Source organism: Larus michahellis, chromosome Z, assembly GCF_964199755.1.
Source record: "Larus michahellis chromosome Z, bLarMic1.1, whole genome shotgun sequence".
NCBI classification, from domain to species: domain Eukaryota; kingdom Metazoa; phylum Chordata; class Aves; order Charadriiformes; family Laridae; genus Larus; species Larus michahellis.
The window spans coordinates 87321626-87342644 of record NC_133930.1 but is presented as its reverse complement, the minus strand read 5'-3'; the positions used below and the strand labels follow the sequence as shown (position 1 = coordinate 87342644).

Here is a 21019-nt window from a genome sequence, read left to right as displayed (position 1 = left end):
TCCCGCCCCCGCGGCGGCCCGTCCCGTCGGGGAGCACAGCCCCGGAGCTGCGGCGTCACCCCCGTCCCGGGAAGGGGAAGTCGGTTGCGCTGAAAAGTTGGTGACGGGAGGGGGGGGGAAGCAGAGCTGTGCCGGTGCCGGTGCCGGTGCCGCCGCTCCGCAGCAGCCGGCGGAGCGGTCGGAGGAGGAGGAAGAGTGCGGGGCGGGGGGGGAGCGGCTGGTTGGGAGCAAAGTTTGATTTCTGCTACAACAGATGTCAGAGTTTTCTTGGGTTTTGGCTGCGTCTGGGGACATCTTGTGATGTTTTAGAGAACAGGACATGATCTCACATGGCGAGGAGCTCTTTAGTTTCTTAATCATTTCACGGTTCCTTCAGAGGCTTTTTTTCCACCTAAAACGTTTAGTTTCAGCTCAGTGATCAGCTGCAAAAGCTCGGCGGGGAGCGGAAGAGTTGAATTATTCCAACCTGCGAGAGCCCTTCAAAAAAAAAAAAGGAAAGAAAAAAAAGAAAATAAAGAAGAAAAAGAAAGGAGAAAAAAGAAAAGAAAAGAAAAGAAAAGAAAAGAAAAGAAAAGAAAAGAAAAGAAAAGAAAATAAAAGAAAAGAAAAGAAAAGAAAAGAAAAGAAAAGAAAAGAGAAAAAGAAAAAAGAAAAGACGAGAAGAGAAAACAAAACAAGAAAAAAAGAGAAAAGGAGGAAAAAAGAAAGAAAAAAGAAGGCGATAACAACACGACGTGGAAACTTTTCTCTCTGTCCGTTCCCCAAGCCCTGACAAGCCGGGATGGAGTTGGATAAAAGCTACGCGACCCCCCGGGCCGGCCGCACAGGTGGGACTCGGGTGGGCGCCGGGGGGGGACGCCGAGACCCGCCGCCCGTCACGCGTGGGCCCGGGCGCGGGGCGGGCGGCGGGGCCGGCTCCCGCGAGGGCTGCCGAGACCCCCCTGCCCCGCTGGGGCCGCCTGGGTGTCCGTCGGGCCGGGCCGGGAGGGCGAGGGAGCGGGACCGGGGACCGGCGAGCGGCCGCGGGGAGCCGGGTGCCGGCGTGGCCGGGGTAGCCCGGGGCCGCTGTGGCCGCGGGGCCGGCGGCGGGCGCGGCTGTGGGCGCGGAGGCGACCTCAAGGCAGGGTGGCGGAATGCAATTCCGAAGCGATCGATGGGGCCTTTTATTAGTTAAATCGCCTGAATAATCGTTTAATCGATAAAGCATTTCATGGCGGCGCGCCGCACGCCCCGGGGGCAGGGGGGGGCCGGGGCGGCGGGATCGGCAGCACCGGCGGCTCTGCCCGGTGCGGCGGGGGGATCCCTGCGGGGTGCCGGGCCGAGGGGTCTCGCCCGCACGACCCGGGGGGAGGAGGAGGAGGAGGAGGAGGAGGGGAGGACGGAAGGATGCCGACAGCGATGAAGGCCAGGCGCGGGGGCGGGGGGGGCGACCCTGCCCTCCCGCACAGGCCGGCGCGGCCCCCCCCGGTCCCCGCGCCCCTCCCCGTCCCCCGGCATCTCCCCCGGGCCGAGGTGCTGACCAGCGGCGGGGTGCGGCCGGCCCGACGGCCCCGGGTCGGCTGCGGAGCTGCGCGGGAGCCCTCCGTCCCGTCCCGTCCCCGCGGCGGCGGCTCGGCCGCGCCCGGGAGTTTCGCGTTCAACGAAAACTCGCCCCGCGGTCGCCCGCCCCGCGCAGCCGTGGCCCCCATGCCCTCGGCGGGGCGGTGTCCGGGCGGGGGGGGCTCGGCGGGGCCGTGCGGACGGGCGCGGCGCGACCATCCGGCAGCCCCGGCCCGGGGCCGCCCGCTCTCGGCGGCCGGAGCGGGGAGCCGTCGGCGCTGGAGCCGCCGGGCGGACGGAGAAACCGACCCCGGCCCCGGCTCCCCGCGCCCTCGGCCGCTGCCCGGGCTGCCGGGGCACGGGGGTCCCACGGGCCCGGGATGCGGGGTCCGGCCGTCGGGGGTGCCACGGCGCCGGGGGCTCCGTCCACGCACCGGGTGACCCACGGTCCCGGGACGCGGGGTCCGGCCGTGGAGGGTCCCGATGCCCGGGGGGGGTCCGTCCACCCGCCGGGGCCCTGGGGCCCGGACGCAGGTCCCCCCCCCGGGCCCCCGCCGCACCCCCCCGCCCCGGTCTCGCGTGGCTGCGCCCCCGCCCCGCCCGGCGAGGCCGTGCGGCCCCGCCCCCCGCACCCATTGGCCCGTCGCCCACCAATCGGCGCCGGCACCGCCCGGCGGCCAATGCGGGGCGCCGCTCAAGTTAACTTTTGCTATTGGCCGCGGGCGGTGAGTGACGGGCGGCGGCCCCGCCCTCCCGCCGCTGTCCAGCCGCGCGGTGCTGAAGCGCCGCCCCCCCCCGCCGGGCGCGGGATCGGTCCCGGGGCGGCGCCCGCCCCGCCCCGCCCCGCCCCGCCCCGCCCCGCCCCGCCGCGAGCCCCCGCGCCGCCCCCGCCGCCCCCGCCGCCGCCACATCCCCGCCGCCGGCCGGCAGCGCCGGGCGACGGCCCCACCAGCCCCGCGCCGCCCCGCACCGGCGGCCCTCGGGGAGGGGGCGGCGGCGGCCCCGCGGCCCGGCGGGCGGCGGCGGGGGCGGCGATGGGCTCGGCCGGCGGCCGCTGACGGGGCGCCCCCGGTCCCGCGGGGCCCCGCGGCGAGGCGCGGCGAGCCCGGCCCCCGCCCCGCTCCCCGCCCTCTCGCACACCTTCCCCCGCCGCCGCCGCCGCCGCCCCGCCCGGCGCCGCGAGTCGCTGCCGGCGGCGCGGCGGGGGGCGGCACAGGCGGAGCGCGCCGCCGCCCCGGCACCGAGCCCCGCCGACGGGGCGCCCGCCCCCGCCCGCCCCGGCCGCCGCCGCCGCGCAGCCGCCGGCGCCGCCAGCACAAAGAGCCGTCGGGGAGGCAGCGCCGGGGCCGCCCGACCGCCGCGACCGCCTTCGCCGCGGAGCCGGCAGGCAAGAGCCGCGGCTCGGCGGCCGCCCGGGGAGCGGCTGGGGGCAGAGGCGCAGCCCGCGGCGGCCGCTGCTCGCCCCCCTTCTGTCCCCTCCCCCCCCTCCCCCCGCGCCCCCGACGGAGCCACCAGAGGTTGGAGCGGGAGGGGAGCCGCGCTCGGCCGGCGCTGTCGGATACCGGCACCCGCGCGGGGCGGGACTCGTCGGGCTTCTGTGGCTTTTTGCTTTTGCTCTTTTTGGGTTTGGTGTGTTTTGGTTTTTGGTTGGTTTTTTTTTTTGTTGTTGTTTTTTTCTGGGGGGGCTTTTTCTCCGCCTCCCTTCCACCCCCGCCTCCCCCAGCCCCAAAGCCGAGCGCCGCCGGCGAATCGAGACGTGCTCGGCGAGGCCGCCGCGGCCCGGACCGCTCCGATGGAAATACACTGTAAGCACGACCCGTTTGCAGCAATGCATAGTAAGTAGGCTGCCAGTTCAACTTCTCTGACACGGCCGCGACGGGCCCGGCGCGATCGCGGACGGGTCCGGGTCTCCCGCCCGCCGGGGGCTCCGGGGGTCCGGGCGCATGGCGGTCCCGGAGCCGTCGGGAACGGTGGCCGCGCCGCGGGGATGGTTTTGCCGGTGGACGGACGGCGGCGGGATGCTGCGGGCAGCGGGCTTGCCCGAGGTTTGTTGAATATGTGTTTAAGTGTACACATAGATATACACACACGCCTAACCGTATGCCTGTATCTGTCTGTACATATGCACGCAGCCGTATGTGTATATATATATGTGTGTGTGTGTATGTCTATTTTTTTCCCCTAAATCAAATCTTTGGGAAGAAAGCCGCCCGGTATTCCCGACGAACGGAAAAGTTTGCTGTACGATATTCTCCCTCTATTACAACATTTGGATATTCGTTAATTAAAAACAACCAAATAATAATAATAATAATAATAATGATAATTTTTAAAAAGTCAGACAAACACGAAGAGCGCGGAGCGGGGCTGGAGGGGAGATTTTCCTTTTTAACCATTCGAGGACGGGCAGAACGGTTCCTTGGCGAGCTCGGCGTCGGGCAGCGCGGCAGAGGACGAGCGGGCGGCAGAGCGGGCGGTGAAGTTAACAGGTCGCGCGCGATGGGCTTGCCTGAGATTTGTTGTGCTTGAGAGGTCGGGGAAGACTTATCCATTAGCACAGTGTTATGTGAAATGACATCTTCTCTCACGGTGAGTTAAACGCTGCATTACGGCGAGAGATTGCGAGGAAATTTAAGGTAGAACTAATCTCATTTCCTGGTGCACCGCAGCCCTTCTAGCTACAAGAAATTTGTTTGCAAAATAAACCATCCAGTGACCGGGCTGAAATTCTCCCTCGCTCCGTCCTCCCCTGGCTGGCCGCTGATCTGCCCGCTCCCCGCCCGTCCCGGGGGTGTGCGGGGCGGGGATGGCAGCCGGTCACCGCGGAACCGCCGCTGCCGCCCCCGTGAAAACGGACTTTCCCTCCCGCCACAACCCAGCCTTTCAAACCCGCCTTTATTCCGCTCCCGTCATTGAACCGAGCCGCATTTTTCCAAGGAGAACTTTGCGGGAGGAAAGCCGGCGGTGCGGGGCGCGGGGGGACGCGGAGCCGCCCGCCCGCCCGCCCGTTCCCGCACACGCAGCCCACGCAGGACGGGCTCCCTGCGGGGGGACGGACACCCCCGCCCGGGAGAAGCCGCGGCGGGTCCCCGCGGCGGCCGCCGTCATTCGCAGCCGTGGAAAATCGATACCTTCCGCAGGAATTTCGGGGCAAAACAGAAGGGAAAAAACCAAAACGCCGGTGCCTTCGCTCTGGCCCCGGCCGCAGCGGGGGAGCCCCCGGGGTCGTTCGCCGCCGAACGATCCCCGGACCCGCAGCTCCCCCGGTGGGGGGAGGGCGGGGAGCGGCCCCGGTGAAACGCGGCGGCGGGGGCCGGGATGGCGGCGGGGGCTGCCGCCGCGGGGGGAGCGGGGCCGGGGCGGTCCCGAGCGGGGGTTCGGCCCCTTCTGGCTCCCCCGTCCCACGGGGGCAGAGCCCGGGACCCCGCAGCGGGCGGGGGGCAGCCGGGGCGGCCCCGACCCCCGCGGTCGGCTCCCCGGAACCGGCCGCCGCTCGGGCCGGCCCGTCCTCACCCCGCCCCGGCTTCCCCGCCCGAGCGGGGGCTGCGGACCCCGCACCCGCTACCGCGCCGGGGCTTCCCCCGCGCCTCGCCCCGTCCCCGCTGCCGGAGGGACGCGGAGGGGGGAGCGGAGCAACGCACCAGCGCCGCTCCCCCAGCCCCACACGCACCGGCGCCCGGAGCCCCGTGTCCCCCCGCCGCCCCCCGGCCCGACGGGGCCCCCGGCGCCCGCCCGCAGCCGTGCGGCGAGGGGGACGCCGGACGGGCGGCGGGGGGGGCTCGGCGGCGGAGCCGCTTAGCGAGGCGGGGGCAGGTTTGGGGAGGGGTCCCCTGGCGCGGCGGGAGGGACGGCGGCGGCCCCAGCCTTTGTTCCCCCGCGGCGGCGGGGTCGGGTGCGCTCGGCCTGGGCAGGCCCGGGGCTGGAACGGGCTCCGGGAGGAGAACCAGCCCTTTCCCTGAGGAAACTCGTGTCTTAATGCTTTCTCTCTTTCTCGCGTTCCTTCTTTTTCTCTTTACTTTCTTTTTTTCTTTCTGTTTTTTTCTCACCTCTCCTTTCCTTCTCTCCCTTCCATTCTCCCTTTTCCTCTTTCTTGTTTTTCCTTTTTCTCCTTCTGTTTCCTCCTTTCCTTTCCTTTCCTTTCCTTTCCTTTCCTTTCCTTTCCTTTCCTTTCCTTTCCTTTCCTTTCCTTTCCTTTCCTTTCCTTTCCTTTCCTTTCCTTTCCTTTCCTTTCCTTTCCTTTCCTTTCCTTTCCTTTCCCTTTCCCTTTCCCTTTCCCTTTCCCTTTCCCTTTCCCTTTCCCTTTCCCTTTCCCTTTCCCTTTCCCTTTCCTTTCCCTTTCCTTTCCCTTTCCTTTCCCTTTCCTTTCCCTTTCCTTTCCCTTTCCTTTCCCTTTCCTTTCCCTTTCCTTTCCCTTTCCTTTCTCTTTCCGTTTTTTTCCTTCTTTCCTTCCCTCCTCCCCCCCTTCCCTCTCCCTCGACCACCGCCACAGCATTTTCCCACTCATATTGCATGCGCTGTGCGTGATTTTGTGCAATTAAAGCCACTGGTAGGTGAGGAGCCGGAGGTCTCGCTCGCTGCAGCGTTGCGGGGCTGCTCTCGCACACCTCAGCCATCGAGTTTCCCCGCTCTGGCTGCAGCATCGCCCCAGTCCCAGCACGTCCCTGCCGCTGCTGCCAGCCCATGGCTGGGGTCTGCTCCTGCACCCTGGGGGCTGCAGGGGGCCGGGGGGGCCGGGGCTGGCTCGGCCGCGGGCAGGGGTCTGCCTCTTGCACTGGCGAAGGCAGAGCAGGCGCTTTTCTGCTCGCCACAGGCTTTGGCAATCACGTATTTCATGTGGATTCATTATGCGTCCTGACAGTTTTAGAACGTGTTTGCAAAGTTTGACAGCAGTTTATCAATGGTGAAATGACTGGATTTAAATAAAAATAGCTCTATACAATTTTTTTTTTTTTAAACACTGAGGCATTTGGCTTGTCAGCTTATTCAGTACAGTTCAAGCCCTGGGCAAATAGAGAGATTTTCTGTATTATTTTTGTTCCAGAATTGGCATCCGTACTGCCCCTATTGCTTGTTTTCAGTTTCTCCACAGCACGAGGGTACATGGGATTATTTCATGTTCATGGGTTTTACACAGTTTCACTGCTGTTCATCCCAGCGGTCCCGTTTCCCACCAGATAGACGATTGACCTTGCTAAAGGTGAACAGTGCAAATCTGCTAAAAAAGGGATAATATACTGGGCTTACCTGAGTGTGGATGTTTCATTTGTGGGATCATAATATCTGCTAAGACTGCTATAAATTATAAGAGCAGAAATCATGCTCTGTTTTGTTTGTTTGGTGGTTTTTTTTTTTTTGGCTCTTGATTAAGTCAAGGCATTTGGAAAAAAAACCCCACAACATGTATTTAATTTCAGGTATCCCCTCCTGTGCTTAGACATGAATAGCGTGTGGGATGAGTGACCACCCTTGTTTTCAGTCAGGGGCTCGGTGGCAGCCTCTTCTCCCTGGGCAGCACCAGGCCTGGCCCTGGCCTCCGCGGTGGGGCGAACGCAGCCGCTGGCCTCGGGAGGAGGGTGGCCCGTGGCCGAGCCGGCCACCGCTGCCTGGTTTCCTGTGGCCATTTCCCAACACGGGGCCCGACCTGCCTCCTTGCAGGAGGGTCCTCCCCTCCGGCGAGTGGCATTGCAGCAGCGCAGCCAGCGCGGCCGCCGCCGTGCTGCGGGTCCCGGGGAAGAGCAGCTGGAGGCTGGAGCGACACTGGGGAGGTGATGCCCATTGCCGGGGGCCGCTGGGCTGGGGCGGGTCTGCCCTGCAGCAACGTCCGAAACTCTCACACAGCTCTTCTTCTCCTGCCCTTCTCCCCCTCCCCTGTGTGTTTCAGGACATGGAGGCGTGAATCAGCTGGGGGGTGTTTTCGTCAACGGCCGCCCCCTCCCAGATGTCGTCCGCCAAAGGATCGTGGAGCTCGCCCACCAAGGGGTCCGGCCGTGTGACATCTCCCGGCAGCTCCGCGTCAGCCACGGCTGCGTCAGCAAAATACTTGGCAGGTAAAAGGGGGGGAAGGCGAATCCTTCTGTGTCCGTCAAAAGTGTCACTGCCAGCCCCTTAATTGCGGGCTGCAAACAAATGCAGAGCAGTAGAAACCTCAGGAAATGAGTCCAGGGAGGAGAGGGGCTTCCTGACCACGCGAGGTTTTACGTGCCTGATGTGGGGAAAAAGTGCCACTATTCGCATGCCTGGTTTGCCCCTTTCACTGTTTCTTGTAGGGAATTGTAACACAAAGCGCAGAATGCCATGTGGGGGTTACGGGCTGCGTATATGGTGTATATCCCCCACCTCTCTGTTCTGAACAAGTAGAGAAATCTGGGAGTCATCTTCAGTAAAATGGAAAAAAAATAGAAGTTGTGCAAGTTGCTCATTTTGCTTTCTGAAGAAGACTCTCTTTTAGCAATAATATAATGGTATGTGATATATATACATCAACATAGCCGTGTGTTCATTCACAAAGGGTATTTTGCAGTATTTTCCACTGTTTAGTTCTACATCTTTTTCTACTCTTGTACTAGAATACGTTCTTATTGAAAGCACAGAATACCATAAGTAACTATTAACCGTCTTAATTTTGTCTGTTTTGTGAGTAGCCCTCTGCTCAGGCTGGAGCTGCTTGAACCACTACGGCAGTAGGAAGTTAAACTCTGAATGCATATAATTTCCTGATTTCGTTTTAAAATTTGACATAGGTTCAGGCCAAAAATACCATCCTTGCTTCTTTGTATCTTGTGAACAAATCTGAACATAATTTGTCTAAATTGCAGTGTTAAAATGGTTTTGGACTCCAGGTATTCTGAGGTAGTTGAACAACTCCTATTAAGGAAAACATTTTTTTTTGTTAGAATATGTTTTTCTTGGTAATCTGGAAAAGTTAATTCCTGAGCTGCTGACTAATTTTTCACAGTTAATTGTTTACAATTTTACTCTTAGGATTTTTATTTTTACCATCTTTTCCAATTTTTAAACAATTTGCTTTCCTGGACATAGCATAGCTACAAAGACTTGTTAAGGCAATTATTTTTTTGTCGTATCATGCAGGGGATCTGCTTGGATTCGCAGCATTTACAATCTCTCCGTGGCCATTTCAGTGCCCAGACTCGGACTGACTTGGCAAAGCCCCAGGCCCCTGGTTCTGTCACTCCTGACACCCTTTTCCCCGCAGACCCCTCTTCCCACCGTTGTTGTGGCTGCCGAGCGCCGTCTCCCTGTCCCCGCGCGGTGCGTGCGTGGAGCCACCGGAGCCGGCGCGGCGTCCCTGCGCCTCCTCTCATGCGTTCATGGCGGGGAGATGCATCCCCTGCGAGCCATGCATGCTCCTCCTGATGTAGGTTTGAGGGCGCTGGTGCCTTTGCTGTTTTAGAGGGGAAAACTTTCCGTGGGCTTTGTGTGAGTCCTGCCTGCCCATTGCAGGCTGTTTCGCTCGGTTGGGGCTCGGCGTCCACCGCCGCCATCGGCTCTGGCTCCAGCTCCCAGCCTGGCCGGCGCAGTTCGGCTGGTGATGCTCCTGGCTGCAGCAGGCTGGCCACCAATTCCCATCAGGACCAGCCACCGCTAAGAGGGGGGCTGTTTATTTACCTACTGGGCAATTGTCTGATGGTTTTACTGTTGATAGCTTGAATAGATCTACCGTTAGATATATTTGCAGTATAGGGCTAAGAGTGAGGCTCCAGAGCTTTGTCATTAAAGTTGTCAACAATAAATTGGAATTTCATAGCTCATTATTTTCATAACTAATAATTACAGTGGGTAAAATGTCACTGTAATTGGAGCTCTGTGTGTGTGCATTTTTCCATGTGCATGTGTGCATGTGGAAAACAGGGATCCTTACGATAAATCCTTACATTTGGAGTTTTGTGGTCGGAATTTTCCAGTGCTCGGTACAGTCTTAGAAAACCAGTCCAGAGGCAGGGAACCAGCGGTGGCAGTGCACGGGAAGCTCTCGCCCCTGTCCGGGGGGTACCGCGTGGGTGCCCACCCTTCGCCTGCACCAGCAACTTGCTGGCAGCAAACGGCCTGGACCTGATGCGCATAAAATGAAGGCGGCTGCGGCCGTCCTCGTGTTTAAAATGGAGCCGGGGGCACGGGGTGCCCGTGCTGTGCAGCCACAGGCTCCTGGCCGTGCGCCGGGGGCGAAGAGGAGGGAGGTGACGGTGGTGTCGCCGGGCGAGAGCCGTCCCCAGTGTCTGGGAGAAGGGCCTGGGCCCCATCCTGTGCCTCCCACCATTCCCTGATGTCCCCAGGGCTGCAGGGGTGGGGGCGGCCGGGTGGGCAGCGGCTGGGGGGTTTGGGAGTGGGGGTCTGGCTGTCCAGAGGGCACTGGGGCTTTGTACCATGGCGTGGGGGCCTTTGCCGTCACGGCGTACCCGGCACGGCGAGTCAGCCCTGGGGAACACCCTCTCCCCGCACCGGCGCGGATCCCGGGCTGTCCTACAGCTGCTGTGGGCACCGTGTCACTGCGGGCCCTGTGTCACCACGGGCACCATGTCACCAAGGCGCTGCTGGGAAAAGACACCTGGGAACATCCCTCAGATCAGTGGTTTCGACTGGAACTAAGAAAATTGCCACTTTTTGTTTGGTAGCATTCCCGGCATTGTCTGGCTTCCTTCGGCACCCTCCGCACAGGAGAGGTGCCAGCAGTGAAGGTTTGGGGCTGGGGGTACAGGGTTTTAGTGGGTTTATGGTCTGCATTCGCCATCATTTTGTCACGCCCTCGTGAGGAGCTGAATTTTACCCCCTGCCCTAAAGCTTGCTGCTGGGCTGCGTGTAGGGACACTGGGGGGTTAATCCATCCCTGACGCTTGACGCTTTTCATTACTAACATTGCTTAAACGGCTCGTGGAGACTGGTGGATCTGAGTCCACACCTGCATCCAGAAAATATCTGGAAAGATGCACAAACAACGCGGTGTGAGTCTCTCTGAAGGAATTTTGTGCCCTGCACACAGAGCTCTCCCAGAAAGATTGAAAACTGGTAGCCTGGCAGAAATTTTATGAACCCAGTTGCGTGTTACAGCGAGACAGACTTCGGCTGCACAGCCTGTTTGTGTTTTGATCACACTGGAAAGATTGGGGAATTAATTATTTTTTTTCCCCATATAATGGGTATGTCAAGCAGCTGCAGAGAAAATGTATTAATAAGCAGTCTGATGTTCTAACTTGGGAATCCTTTCCCAGCTCCCTGCTAGAAATACAGGCACGGTGAGGACGTGTTCACGCTGCCGAGAGCGTGCGGCTGGGTGGGCGCGGGATTGAAGTCAGGCTCCCGAAGTCGAGGTCTGCTCCGCACGGCGGGGCCAGGGCAGTCGGGGCAGGGTTTATTTTTCATCTGGTCGTGAGGAAAACCCGCGAGATAGAGAAGTGTGTGTCCGGGGTTGTGCCGTGTGGCGGAGTGGCTTCTCGCCCTGGGCCTCCGGTTGGCCCTCGGCGGGTGCGGGATGGATTCTGCTCTCAGCAGCATCTTCAGGGCTCGCTGAGGAGCAGGGGAGGCTGGCGGGGACGGGCGTCTCGGTGCCACGTCTCGCTGCGGTGCGGCCAGAAGCACTTGCTCTGCCGTGATTTACATGTGACGAAACCTGGCGGATTTCTGTGGGTTTCTGTGGGTTTAGGGAACCAGCCCCCTACCTTTGGTGTGGGATAAAGAGGCTGGTCCCGGGGAAGGGCCGCAGGGCTGGTGATGGAGACCAGACCCCACGGCGGCGGGAGCACGGGCAGCTCCCTTGTCCCTGACATTCGTGACGGAAACTACTAAAAACATGGCGCTAAAAAGAATACATTTTTGAAAAATGTTAACTATTAAAACCATAATATGCATATTAAAAGAATAAAATGGGAAAAAGATATGCCTGCATATTTATTCCGGAGGTGCAAATAAAATAAAATACCTAGCCTTCATTTCACTACGAACTGATAACAAGCCGTAGATATTAATGACAGAGAATTTCTGTAGAAACAGTAATTTACTACAGAAGAGTCCACCGCAAAAAGTGGTCTTTGGTGTGATTTGTTTCTATTATTGCCAGTACCGCTGATTAATAACACACATTTTCAGTTAATTTTGGATCCCAGCATGCCCTTTAATCTTGCATTGTTTCTTTTGTCTTGCTATTACAGAAAAATATATATTGTATCCCGAGACCCAATTCCAATTACTGTAAGTTAATCTATTAGGTGATAAAGCACTACATAGGCAGAAAATGCGTATGTGAAAGTGAAGATGTATCTCAGGATTTCCTGGGGTTTGGTTACCTTGAAATTATGTTCTCTATAAATCTCGAAGCATGTTCTCTGTCTATTTGTGATAACCGAAGCTTTGTTTTGGATGTTGTCCCAGGTATTACGAAACCGGGAGCATTAAGCCTGGAGTGATTGGAGGATCAAAACCAAAGGTCGCCACACCCAAAGTCGTCGAAAAAATTGCAGAGTACAAACGCCAAAATCCCACCATGTTTGCCTGGGAGATCAGGGATAGGCTCCTCGCTGAGCGAGTGTGTGACAACGACACCGTGCCCAGCGTCAGTTCAATTAACAGGTAAAATCCGCTGGTCCTGGGGAGGGGGACGCTCCTCGGGAGCCCGCTCGCTGTGTCCTCGTTTGTTGTTGGGACTGTCTGTTTGGGGCTGTTTGCAGCAAATGCAGGTGGCACGTGTCTCCGTGATGCCTCTGGGGTCGGGGGGGAGCGGTGGGCTTGCTGCGGCGGCCAGAGCATCCCAGATGGCGAGTGTTTCCTAGCGCGAGCAGGCTCTGCTGCTGGCCTTCCCGTCCTTCTTGTCCTCTTCCCAGTCTGTCAGTCGTGGTCCCCCTGGTCGCCATCCCGTGTGGTGGCTCCGGACGGGGCCTCGGTGGGGCAGGGGGTCAGTGGGAGTGCCTCCCCCCCGGCGAAACTCAGGTGGCCCCCAAATGGGGCAGCAGTCACCTGGCGAAGGGGGGCCAGGTGCCCACCAGGGGGGACGCGGGGTCCAGGGTCCCACTTCTGTCGTCCTGGTGCCTGCTCGGTCTTCCTGAAGTGGGCCCAGGACCGCGCTGGCTGCTGCCCTCGGCGTCAGTGTCACCGGGGGTTTGGTCGATAGCTTTCGGGTGCCTCGGCCGTCTGCTGGGGACGTGGATGCACTGAAGTGGCGTTGAACCGCTTTTGTGAAAATGCGGTGGAATCTCATGCGGAGCCTCAGTCCCGCCTTTGGGAGTTCTGCCCCGACCTTGCCGGGCAGGGCTGGGCCGCAGCGGGGCCGGGGGCTGTGCGGACCCACCGCCGTCGCGGTTACACCGCCTGCACCCACCCGCTCCCTTCGGCGTCGGGGAGGTGCCTGACGCCGGTGTGGAGCAAACCCAGTGAAACGCTGTGCTGTGTCTCCAGCCCTGCCACGCCGATGATAAGGGATTAACGCTTGGAAGGCAGAGTGCTTGGGCAGCCTCCCGCCGCCCGCGGCCCTGGCAAGCAGAGCCCTTTTCACTCAGGAGTGTGCTCTGTGCTGGGCACGGACCTCACCGCGCTGGTGAGATGGTTCTCACTTGTGCCACAGCATGCAAATTCTTTGAATGCAGCTAGCTATAAAGTCCCATCTGTGTCCATGGACATGAAATAAATTGATGCAATATTCTTTTATTGGCTATCCCAACCTGATTTGCATTCATGGAGTTGCCGCTTGAGTAGCTGGAGCGGCTTCCCCGGCGTTAGCAGAGAGAGGTGTCTCCGTCTTGCTGAGCTGAACGTTGAGTCATATCTTTGCGTGTTTAAGAGCAAAAATGGGTCAGTTCACGTGCAGCCTTTGCTGCTCCCCGGGAGCTCCGGGCTTGCTGGGACTCGAGAGCAGCATTCAGTAGCCCTACGGACATGGCATTTTCCGTTTTAAGAAGGATTTGAGGAATCATATGGACCCCAGGAAAACTGAGGGAAAATCCCACTCTGACTGTCCCCAAGCAACTAAGGGCAAACTCTGCTTCTGTTGAAGTCATCTTGAGCCCTGCCACGTGAGAAGCATTGCTGCTGTGCGCAGCCTTGTGTTTGTGTAGCAGGACTTCAGGCATCCTCCGAACACCTACCCAAAAGGCAGTCACAGCTCTAGAAAAATGAGAGACCTAAGTAGCGTCCAGTTGGGGTTTGAGCCAGTTTCCGTATTCTACCTCTTGCTGCATCCTTGTGTGTTCCCACATTGATAATGTCCACACGCCCGCGGCCATTGCATCAGAAACCTGTTTCATGACCCGCCACCAAGTTTTTTGGCCAGAAGTCTGGTTCTTTCTCATCTGCCTGCGGCTGTGGCCAAGATCTTTCCCTTTTCTTAAAGGTGTGAAATCCCTTTTTAAAAATGCATGCAATCTTTTTGAGTCGGTCTGCTCACCCAGAGAGAATTGTTTTTGCCAGCCTCAGAGCACATCCTGAAAACCCAGCCCACACTAACATGACAAGAAACCTGGAATTCACATCAAAACGCTTGGCCTCAATGTTGAATCCTCCCAGTCCAACGCGGCAGTCTGTGGGCTTTATCCCTATGTTTAAAATTGAATGTATACATTGAGGCTTGGCTGGTAGGGATGTTTTACATGCCGGGGATGCAGCCCCTGCTCCGAGGGGGTGATGGGTGCCCTGATGCACTGCTGAGGTGCAGACCAGGAGCTGCTCTGTGGCTGCGGACATGAACCCATGGGATGCAGCGCCGGGTTGTTCCCGTCCTGCGGTGGAAGGGTGATGCCGAGCAACTGGGATGAGGATGGAGCTGTGGCACTGCTCCCCGTCCCTGCGTCCCCGGGGCCGTTACCTCCCAGGAGGCTGTCGCTGCTCCTGGGGGACGCCATGGCTGCGGGGACACACTGTGTGCCCAGCACATCCCCGTGCAGAGGGTGCCTTTCAGCAGACGAATTTGAACTGCTGCCCCTGTGTATGAGTGAATAATAACTATTATTATTAATTAATAACATTAATTAATATTAATAATAGGCCACTCTTCCGCAGCAGGAGCAACTCTGTGTGATTAAGGTTTAATTAATCATTGCGATTAGTTTTGCTCAAATAAGCCGAGAGCTGCCCAGCTGCCCAGAAGTTCTCCAGTCCTCTGTCCCTCCGGAGATGAAGATGTTTATGTGTCAGAAGGCCCCGGATGCCCCTCCCGTGCCACGATGGCGAGGGGACCTTGTGTGGAGGGCTCTTTCCACGCTGGCTCACACAGGGTCCCAGGGCTTTGCCCACACAGTCCCCACAACGCTGCCCAGCTCCCTCTGGGGCCTTTCCGGGCTTGGCTGCTCCGGGTTTGGGTGCTCCGGGTTTGGGTGCTCTGGCCACTGCAGAAGACGTTTGACAGCCGTCAGCTTCGCTCTGGGGCTGGCAGCTGAAGCTGGCTCACTAACAGACCTCGCCAGCCTCCATCAGGCTCCGCAGGGCTGGGAGGGGACGGGGACGGCAGCGTGTCCCCTTCTGGGATGGGGCCAGACGTTGCCGGCCGTGGCTCCCCTTCCAGCTCTCGGGGTGGCTCTCAGGCCGGCGGCTGCTGTTTGCAGCTCCGTGCCCACGGCAGCTCCGTCTCATGCCCACCCTCCTCTCCTCTTTTCTGTGGTCAGGGCGGTGGGAGGCAGAGGGTTTTTTTGGGTGAGGAGGGGAGAAGCGCGTACCGCAGCTCTGCCAGAGCAGAGAGCACCGGGCAGTGAGACGTGGGGTGGGGGAGCGCCAAGCCTCCTGCGAGCCCATTCCCATCCCGCTGCAGCCCGTGGCAGAGCTGTGTTATCTCCAGAGGTGTCTCAGACCCTGTCTTTCCTTTTTTTTCACTGTGCATCGGCAGCGAGCGCTCGGCACAGCACCAACCCAGCTCCGCGGCGCAGCTGCCCCTGTCCTGACACACAGCACACGCCTTCGCATTTCCCTGCACCTCTGAATTTCTCCCGATTGACATCATTATAAATCAGAGCAGAGGCTGTCCCCAGTGGTGACAGTGTAGTTATTCAGCTTTTAAGATTAGCATTGAATCCAACACATTTTTGTTTTAATATTAATTTGGCTAAGCACGTCCTTTTCCAGGGTATCCAAGTGCTTTAGCTGTGAGTGCCGTGCCCGGGGGGGTCTCGGGACAGCCTCGGGAGTGTGTCCCAGCACCCACAGGTGCAGATTGCAGCCTGCTGGGATGCCTGGACTCAGGAGTGTCCATCTCCCTGCGGAGGTGGTGCTGCCCAAGGGCTCCCGGATCGCAGTAGGTGACTCTTTCCCAGGTGGGGAGGACTCGGTCCTCGAAGGGACCCAAGCACCGAACTCTGCAGCATCCCAAGGAGCGTGTCGGGGTCGGTCACCCAGACATCCCTGGTGACAGGGGCTGGGACACAGGAGCGCTGGGGCACAGGGACAGGGACCACGGGCACAAACATGGTCCTGGGGCACCCGCTGAACTTTGGACTTTCTGTGGGTGATGGGGGGTAACGCACAGGAAAGTGTTTTTGTATTGATGTAGGCGTCCTGAACTGAAAAAATAGCATCTGATGCCCCCCGCAATTGCCTGCTCGATGCTAAGTAGTCATTTCTTTTCAACTCCATACAGGATCATACGGACGAAGGTGCAGCAGCCACCCAATCAGCAGGTCCCAGCCTCCAGCCACAGCATAGGTAAGGAAAACTTTTTTTTTTTTTTAAATATTAAAAAAAAAGCATAATGGATTACAAATATTCTAAAGAACTTTTAATCATTCTTATGGACAGATAATTCTGCATAAAACACTTCAGCACACGTGCTAATGCGCCTTCTTTGTCATTCTCCAAGGGCTGAACATAGTAAATGAATTTTATAAATACTGCTAAAAGGTTTTGAATTTTACTGATTATTATGATAAATAGCTTTCACCATGAGACAGAAAATTGAAATCTAAACCAAAAAACCCCCACTAATGGGGGTCTATAGAATGTCAGATAATTAAAGTAATAAATCAAGAAAGGGATACTTATTCATAACATTTTCTGCATCATTAGTCAGTAAGTAGTTTTGAATGTGTTTTTTTCATCTATCAACCGTCCCTTCCATAATTCTTTGTGCACTTGCAGTCTTGAGTGAAGAGGTAGCAAAACTTTCCCAAACTTTAATTCAGCGGCAGACCAGCAATGCTGCGCCCTGAGGCCGGCGATGTCCCTGGCAGGGCATCCCCAGCCCTTCTGGGGGCTGATGGGGTCTCTCCGGGGATGGAGGGGCTCAGGCAGGGCTCGGGGATGCTCGACTTTTGTCCTTGGTCCCTGAAAGCTGCCGGAGAGCGGGTGAGCCCTTGCTCCGTAGGCAGAAGGGAGGCAGGATGGGGCCCCAGTTCCTCCCTGCTGCTGCTTGCTGTCCCCCTTGGCTGGGGTGGGCTGGCACCGTGGGACACGGAGTGTGGGGACAGAGCTGCCCGAACGCCGCAGGCTTGGTGAAGGAATCACGCTGCAGCCCCGTGTCCTGAGCCTTTTTCTGCGGGAAATGCCAAAATAGTCTCAGAGGAGGAAAAACATCCCTCAATTTGCTACGGTGGCTTAAGGGCTGCCCTCCTCGAGGAAAACAAGAGGAGAGAAATCTTGTTTCTCAGGGCTTGTGGTCGATAGAGCAGCAGGGATTCCCAACGCCCGTTCGCTCCATGTGGGCTGTGTCCGGGGGTCCTCAGCGTGGTCCTGCAGGGGACCCCCCGTGCTCAGGGGTGCACAGTGCTCTCCGGGCTGTGGGTACGTGCCAGCGCAGTGACGGAGGTGCTGCCTCCTCCGCCTGCTTCTGCACAGCCTCGGACTCCCACAGCATCGCGCAGCGTCTGCAGCCCCGGCCGGCGTCTCTAGGCTGTGATGAATGACGCCCCCTTGGCTGGGCACCCTTTCCCGAGGGCGCTGTTAAAGCAAAGCGGATTGAATTCCTATTTTGGGGAGTCTGAGGCCTTTCAGCCATGTGGCCCACAGCTGGCCGTCCCTGGGCAGCCCCAGCTGCCTGGGGTTCCTCTCCGGCTGGTGGCTGGGGCCGGCAGCAGGCAGGCAGCAAACCAAGTGCAGTGAGTGCAGGCTGCCCCGGGACCTCGCTGGGGACCCTGTCCGTGGAGGGAGACCCTTCTCTCTGCACAGCTGTTCTCCTCACCAGCTTTCTACACCTTGCTGGCTTGTCACCCGACGGCATCCCCTGGCCAGAGCAGTGCGCCTTCCCACCCTGCCCCACTCAGGACAGGGTGACGGGCCACTAAAGGCAGAGCATCCCCCACCCTGCAGTGCCTGTCCCCTCATGATGGGGGCGAGGGGTGACCCTGCCTCTGCTCCCACCCCTGCCCAGCGCTGCTGTGGGGCTGGGCTGGGCTGGGTCCTTCCTGAGCTGGGGGGGCTGTGGTGGCCGGCAGAGCTGCAGCCCACCTCAGTGATGCCGCGGGGGCCAGTGGCTTTGGGTGGGCTGGCGCTCGTGCTGTCCTGCCCGCTGACCGCCTGGCCTTGCCTTGCAGCCTCCACGGGGTCCGTGACCCAGGTGTCCTCCGTCAGCACCGACTCCGCCGGCTCGTCCTACTCCATCAGCGGCATCCTGGGCATCGCCTCCCCTGGCGCCGAGAGCAACAAGCGCAAGCGGGACGAAGGTAGCGGGAGCTGTGTTCTGGCATGGGGAGCGTGCAGTGGTGCGCGGCCGGGACGGGAGGGAGGGATGGGGATGGAGATGGAGCAGATGCCACATGCCTGTGCTGTGATGAAGCTGCAGTCACCCCCCATCGCCATCTGCTGCAGTGGGTTTGGTCCCGTTTCAGCAGGCCCTTGCCAAGGTCACAGCCCAGCCGGGGACCTTTGGTGTGACCCGGTGATGGAGGCAGGACCTCTTCAAGGAGTAGGGGCTTGTTAGGGTGTTTCAGAAGGCACTGGGCCTGTGCTACAGTTTTTAACCAGACCTTCCTCCTGACCGGGGAACATTTTGTTCCCCCCAGTGAAAAGGGGAAGAGTCACCATTGTGCTGACTCTGTGGCCACCTGAAATAAAAAAAATGTCAGGGAGGCGTCCCTATACACAGACAGAAAATTTACGGTAGAGCTGCATCTCAGCAGGTTTCCCCAGCGCCAGGGGATTCTGTCAGTGCGGGGGGTGGAAATGAGCACGGTGTGGTTGGGGTTGGGCATTGCTGTCACTCCTCAGATCTGCTGCTGGGTCTATGGTCCTGTTCCGTTCTGCATCCTGGACATTTTCCTGCTTTGGAGGGAAGGATACTGAGGACAGAGTGGAAGGGAAAAGGAGAAATTCTGCATTGGTGTCTTATAAAAGTGCCTTTAATATGGAGGATCCCTTTCGTTCAGTAAGAACTTACAGGGAGGAGTTGAGGCCAAGACAGTGGACACGTGTGGCAGTGGAGGGGACCCAGAGCCTCAGCGGAGATGCTGAGGTCCCGGCTGCAGGGGACACCTGGAGGAGGGGTGGCTGCTGGCCCTGTGCCAACACGGGTGGGCTGGGGACCCCTTTTGCTCTTGGTGGGGGTGTCGCCGTCCTGCCGGCCAGCTCAGGCTCCTGCCCCTTGCTGTGGAGCACCTGTGGTCCCCAGCTCCCGCGGCGCCGGTGTGGGTCCAGTGCCACCCTGCAGTCAGGGGGGTCCGCGTCCCTGTGCCCGCTGTCCTCCTGCCCCACTGGGACGGAGGGAGGGGTGGGCGGGTGGGCAGAAACTGCAGTGGCATTAACAAAATCCTGGAGGAAGCCCGGTTAAAACTGGGGGAGGGATGGCACAAACTGGGTTGGGTGTCTGCGGGTGAGCTGGTGGAAACGCCTGGTCTGCTCGTGGAGTAGCGCTTGTTTTATTGAAACTGGGGGAAAAACTGCAGGAGGTTTATGGGGCCAATTTCAGCCACGTGGGGACTGGTCTGATGGTGGGAGTATAAAACTCCCCGTGTTCAGGTACCCGCTGAACGTGCTGCTGTTAGGTTGTTAGTTAACTCTGTGATATCACATCTGATGTCTTTTTCCAAATTAACACCACAACTGCATAGATAAATATATGCATTAAAGCAAATAGGGTAGAAATTTTGTTTTTTATCAGCCATGTCAGGAGAGAGGCTGTCAGTGTTGAAACCACACAGCTCTGCTACAGCCCTGTCCCGAAGCACCAGCTCTTGGGTGCCTGTGAGTACAGAAGACCCTGGTTTAAGCCAGAGAAGACTCTGTCTAAGAAACAAGAAGCTTCCAAAATTGCAGAGAAAAGAATTAAATGTTTCCTTGGAAAGATCAGAAGCAGAGCTGAGAAATTCCCCACCTTTTCCCAGTTCATTTTCAGAAGGGAGCACATGATTTCTAAAACAGCCCCCGCCGTGTTGGCAGGATGAGTCATGACTTTTGAGCTTGTGAGCTGGACAGGAATGCTGTCCTCAGCAGACCATTTCAGCTGCTTTTATTATAGGCTCAGGTCTGCAGGTTTGCAGGGGCGTAAATGGATATTTCAGCATCTTCGTCCATTTGAGGGGAGCCCTGGGAGCGTCCATAACCCCCCCGGTCCTGCCCAGCACAAGGCCCCTCTGCGGGGGTGTCCCGAGGCTCCGCGCTGCGGGTGGTGGGGCGGTGGGTCGTGTGCGCTCGCCTCTAAGGTGGAGGAGAGAGGCTTGTCATCTTCTAGTTGTGGCCTGTATCGTGATGCGGATGCACAAGGGGGCAGAGTTAACTTTACCATTTCCCGACTTCGGAGGGCCGGGGAGAGACCACCTCCGTGAGGAGCCCCTCACACCCTGCCTTCCTCGGTGTCCGCTGCCGGGTGCGTGCTGGTGCTGTGCCTCCTGGGTACGCCTCCGGAGCTGGAGCCCCGGCCCGATGATGCTGGCAGTAGAGCGGGTGGACTCATCCCTCCGGCTTCCAGCTGCACCGAGCCCTCTGTGTGATCCATCACCCGGTTTTGTTCTCCTCACTCTTGACATTTTTTTAGCAGATGTCACCAGTCTTTAACCCAGTGGGGAGCTTGCTGGGTAGCAACAGGGGCAAACCAAATCAGACAGTCTTTATTGGTTTATATCGCTGAAGGTGTCATTTTTTTCCCTCTTGTAATACGGTCTTGGAGCAGATGTGCCTTCGTGGGGGATCGGCTGCTTTCACTTGTGGTTAAAGGACATGCTACTGGAGACTGACACCAGGAGCAGGCTGCTCGTAAGGAGGCAGGGATGCGGCCACAGGGGCTGCTGGGCAGCCTTCTTGCTGCTTGCCTCCTCCGAGTCCTGTGGCGCTACCTTCGCCTGGTCCCGCCAGGGAAAAGCCGTTGAGGCGCAGGAGGGCGGCAGGGGTGTGCAGGATGGTCCTGCTGTGCCGCCTTCGAGTGGACGGGGTGTGTTTCGGGGCAGCTGGGGCTGGGCAGCAAGACCACAGCGGGCGGATGCTCTCTCCAGTGCCCACAGCTGGAGGCAGGGCGGGGACAGGTTCCACCACGCGGCGCAGGGCTGGTCAGGTGGCTGGTGGTGGCCCCGTGATGGGACACCTGGCAGGGTCGGCATTTCTGGGAAGTGCTGAGCATCCCCTTTCTGAAAGT

At 59.0% G+C, this 21019-nt stretch overlaps 1 protein-coding gene across 1 annotated transcript in view; it reads left to right on the top strand.

The window, feature by feature from the left end:
- The first annotated feature begins 338 nt into the window (after window positions 1-338).
- Window positions 339-21019, top strand: part of PAX5 (paired box 5) — a 136760-nt gene continuing 116079 nt past the window's right edge. The window contains exons 1-5 of the mRNA XM_074569347.1: window positions 339-827; window positions 7421-7586; window positions 11920-12117; window positions 16103-16167; window positions 17991-18119. Coding sequence (XP_074425448.1) covers window positions 782-827; window positions 7421-7586; window positions 11920-12117; window positions 16103-16167; window positions 17991-18119 — 604 coding nt within the window. The 5' untranslated portion in view covers window positions 339-781. The remainder of the gene's footprint in view (window positions 828-7420; window positions 7587-11919; window positions 12118-16102; window positions 16168-17990; window positions 18120-21019) is intronic.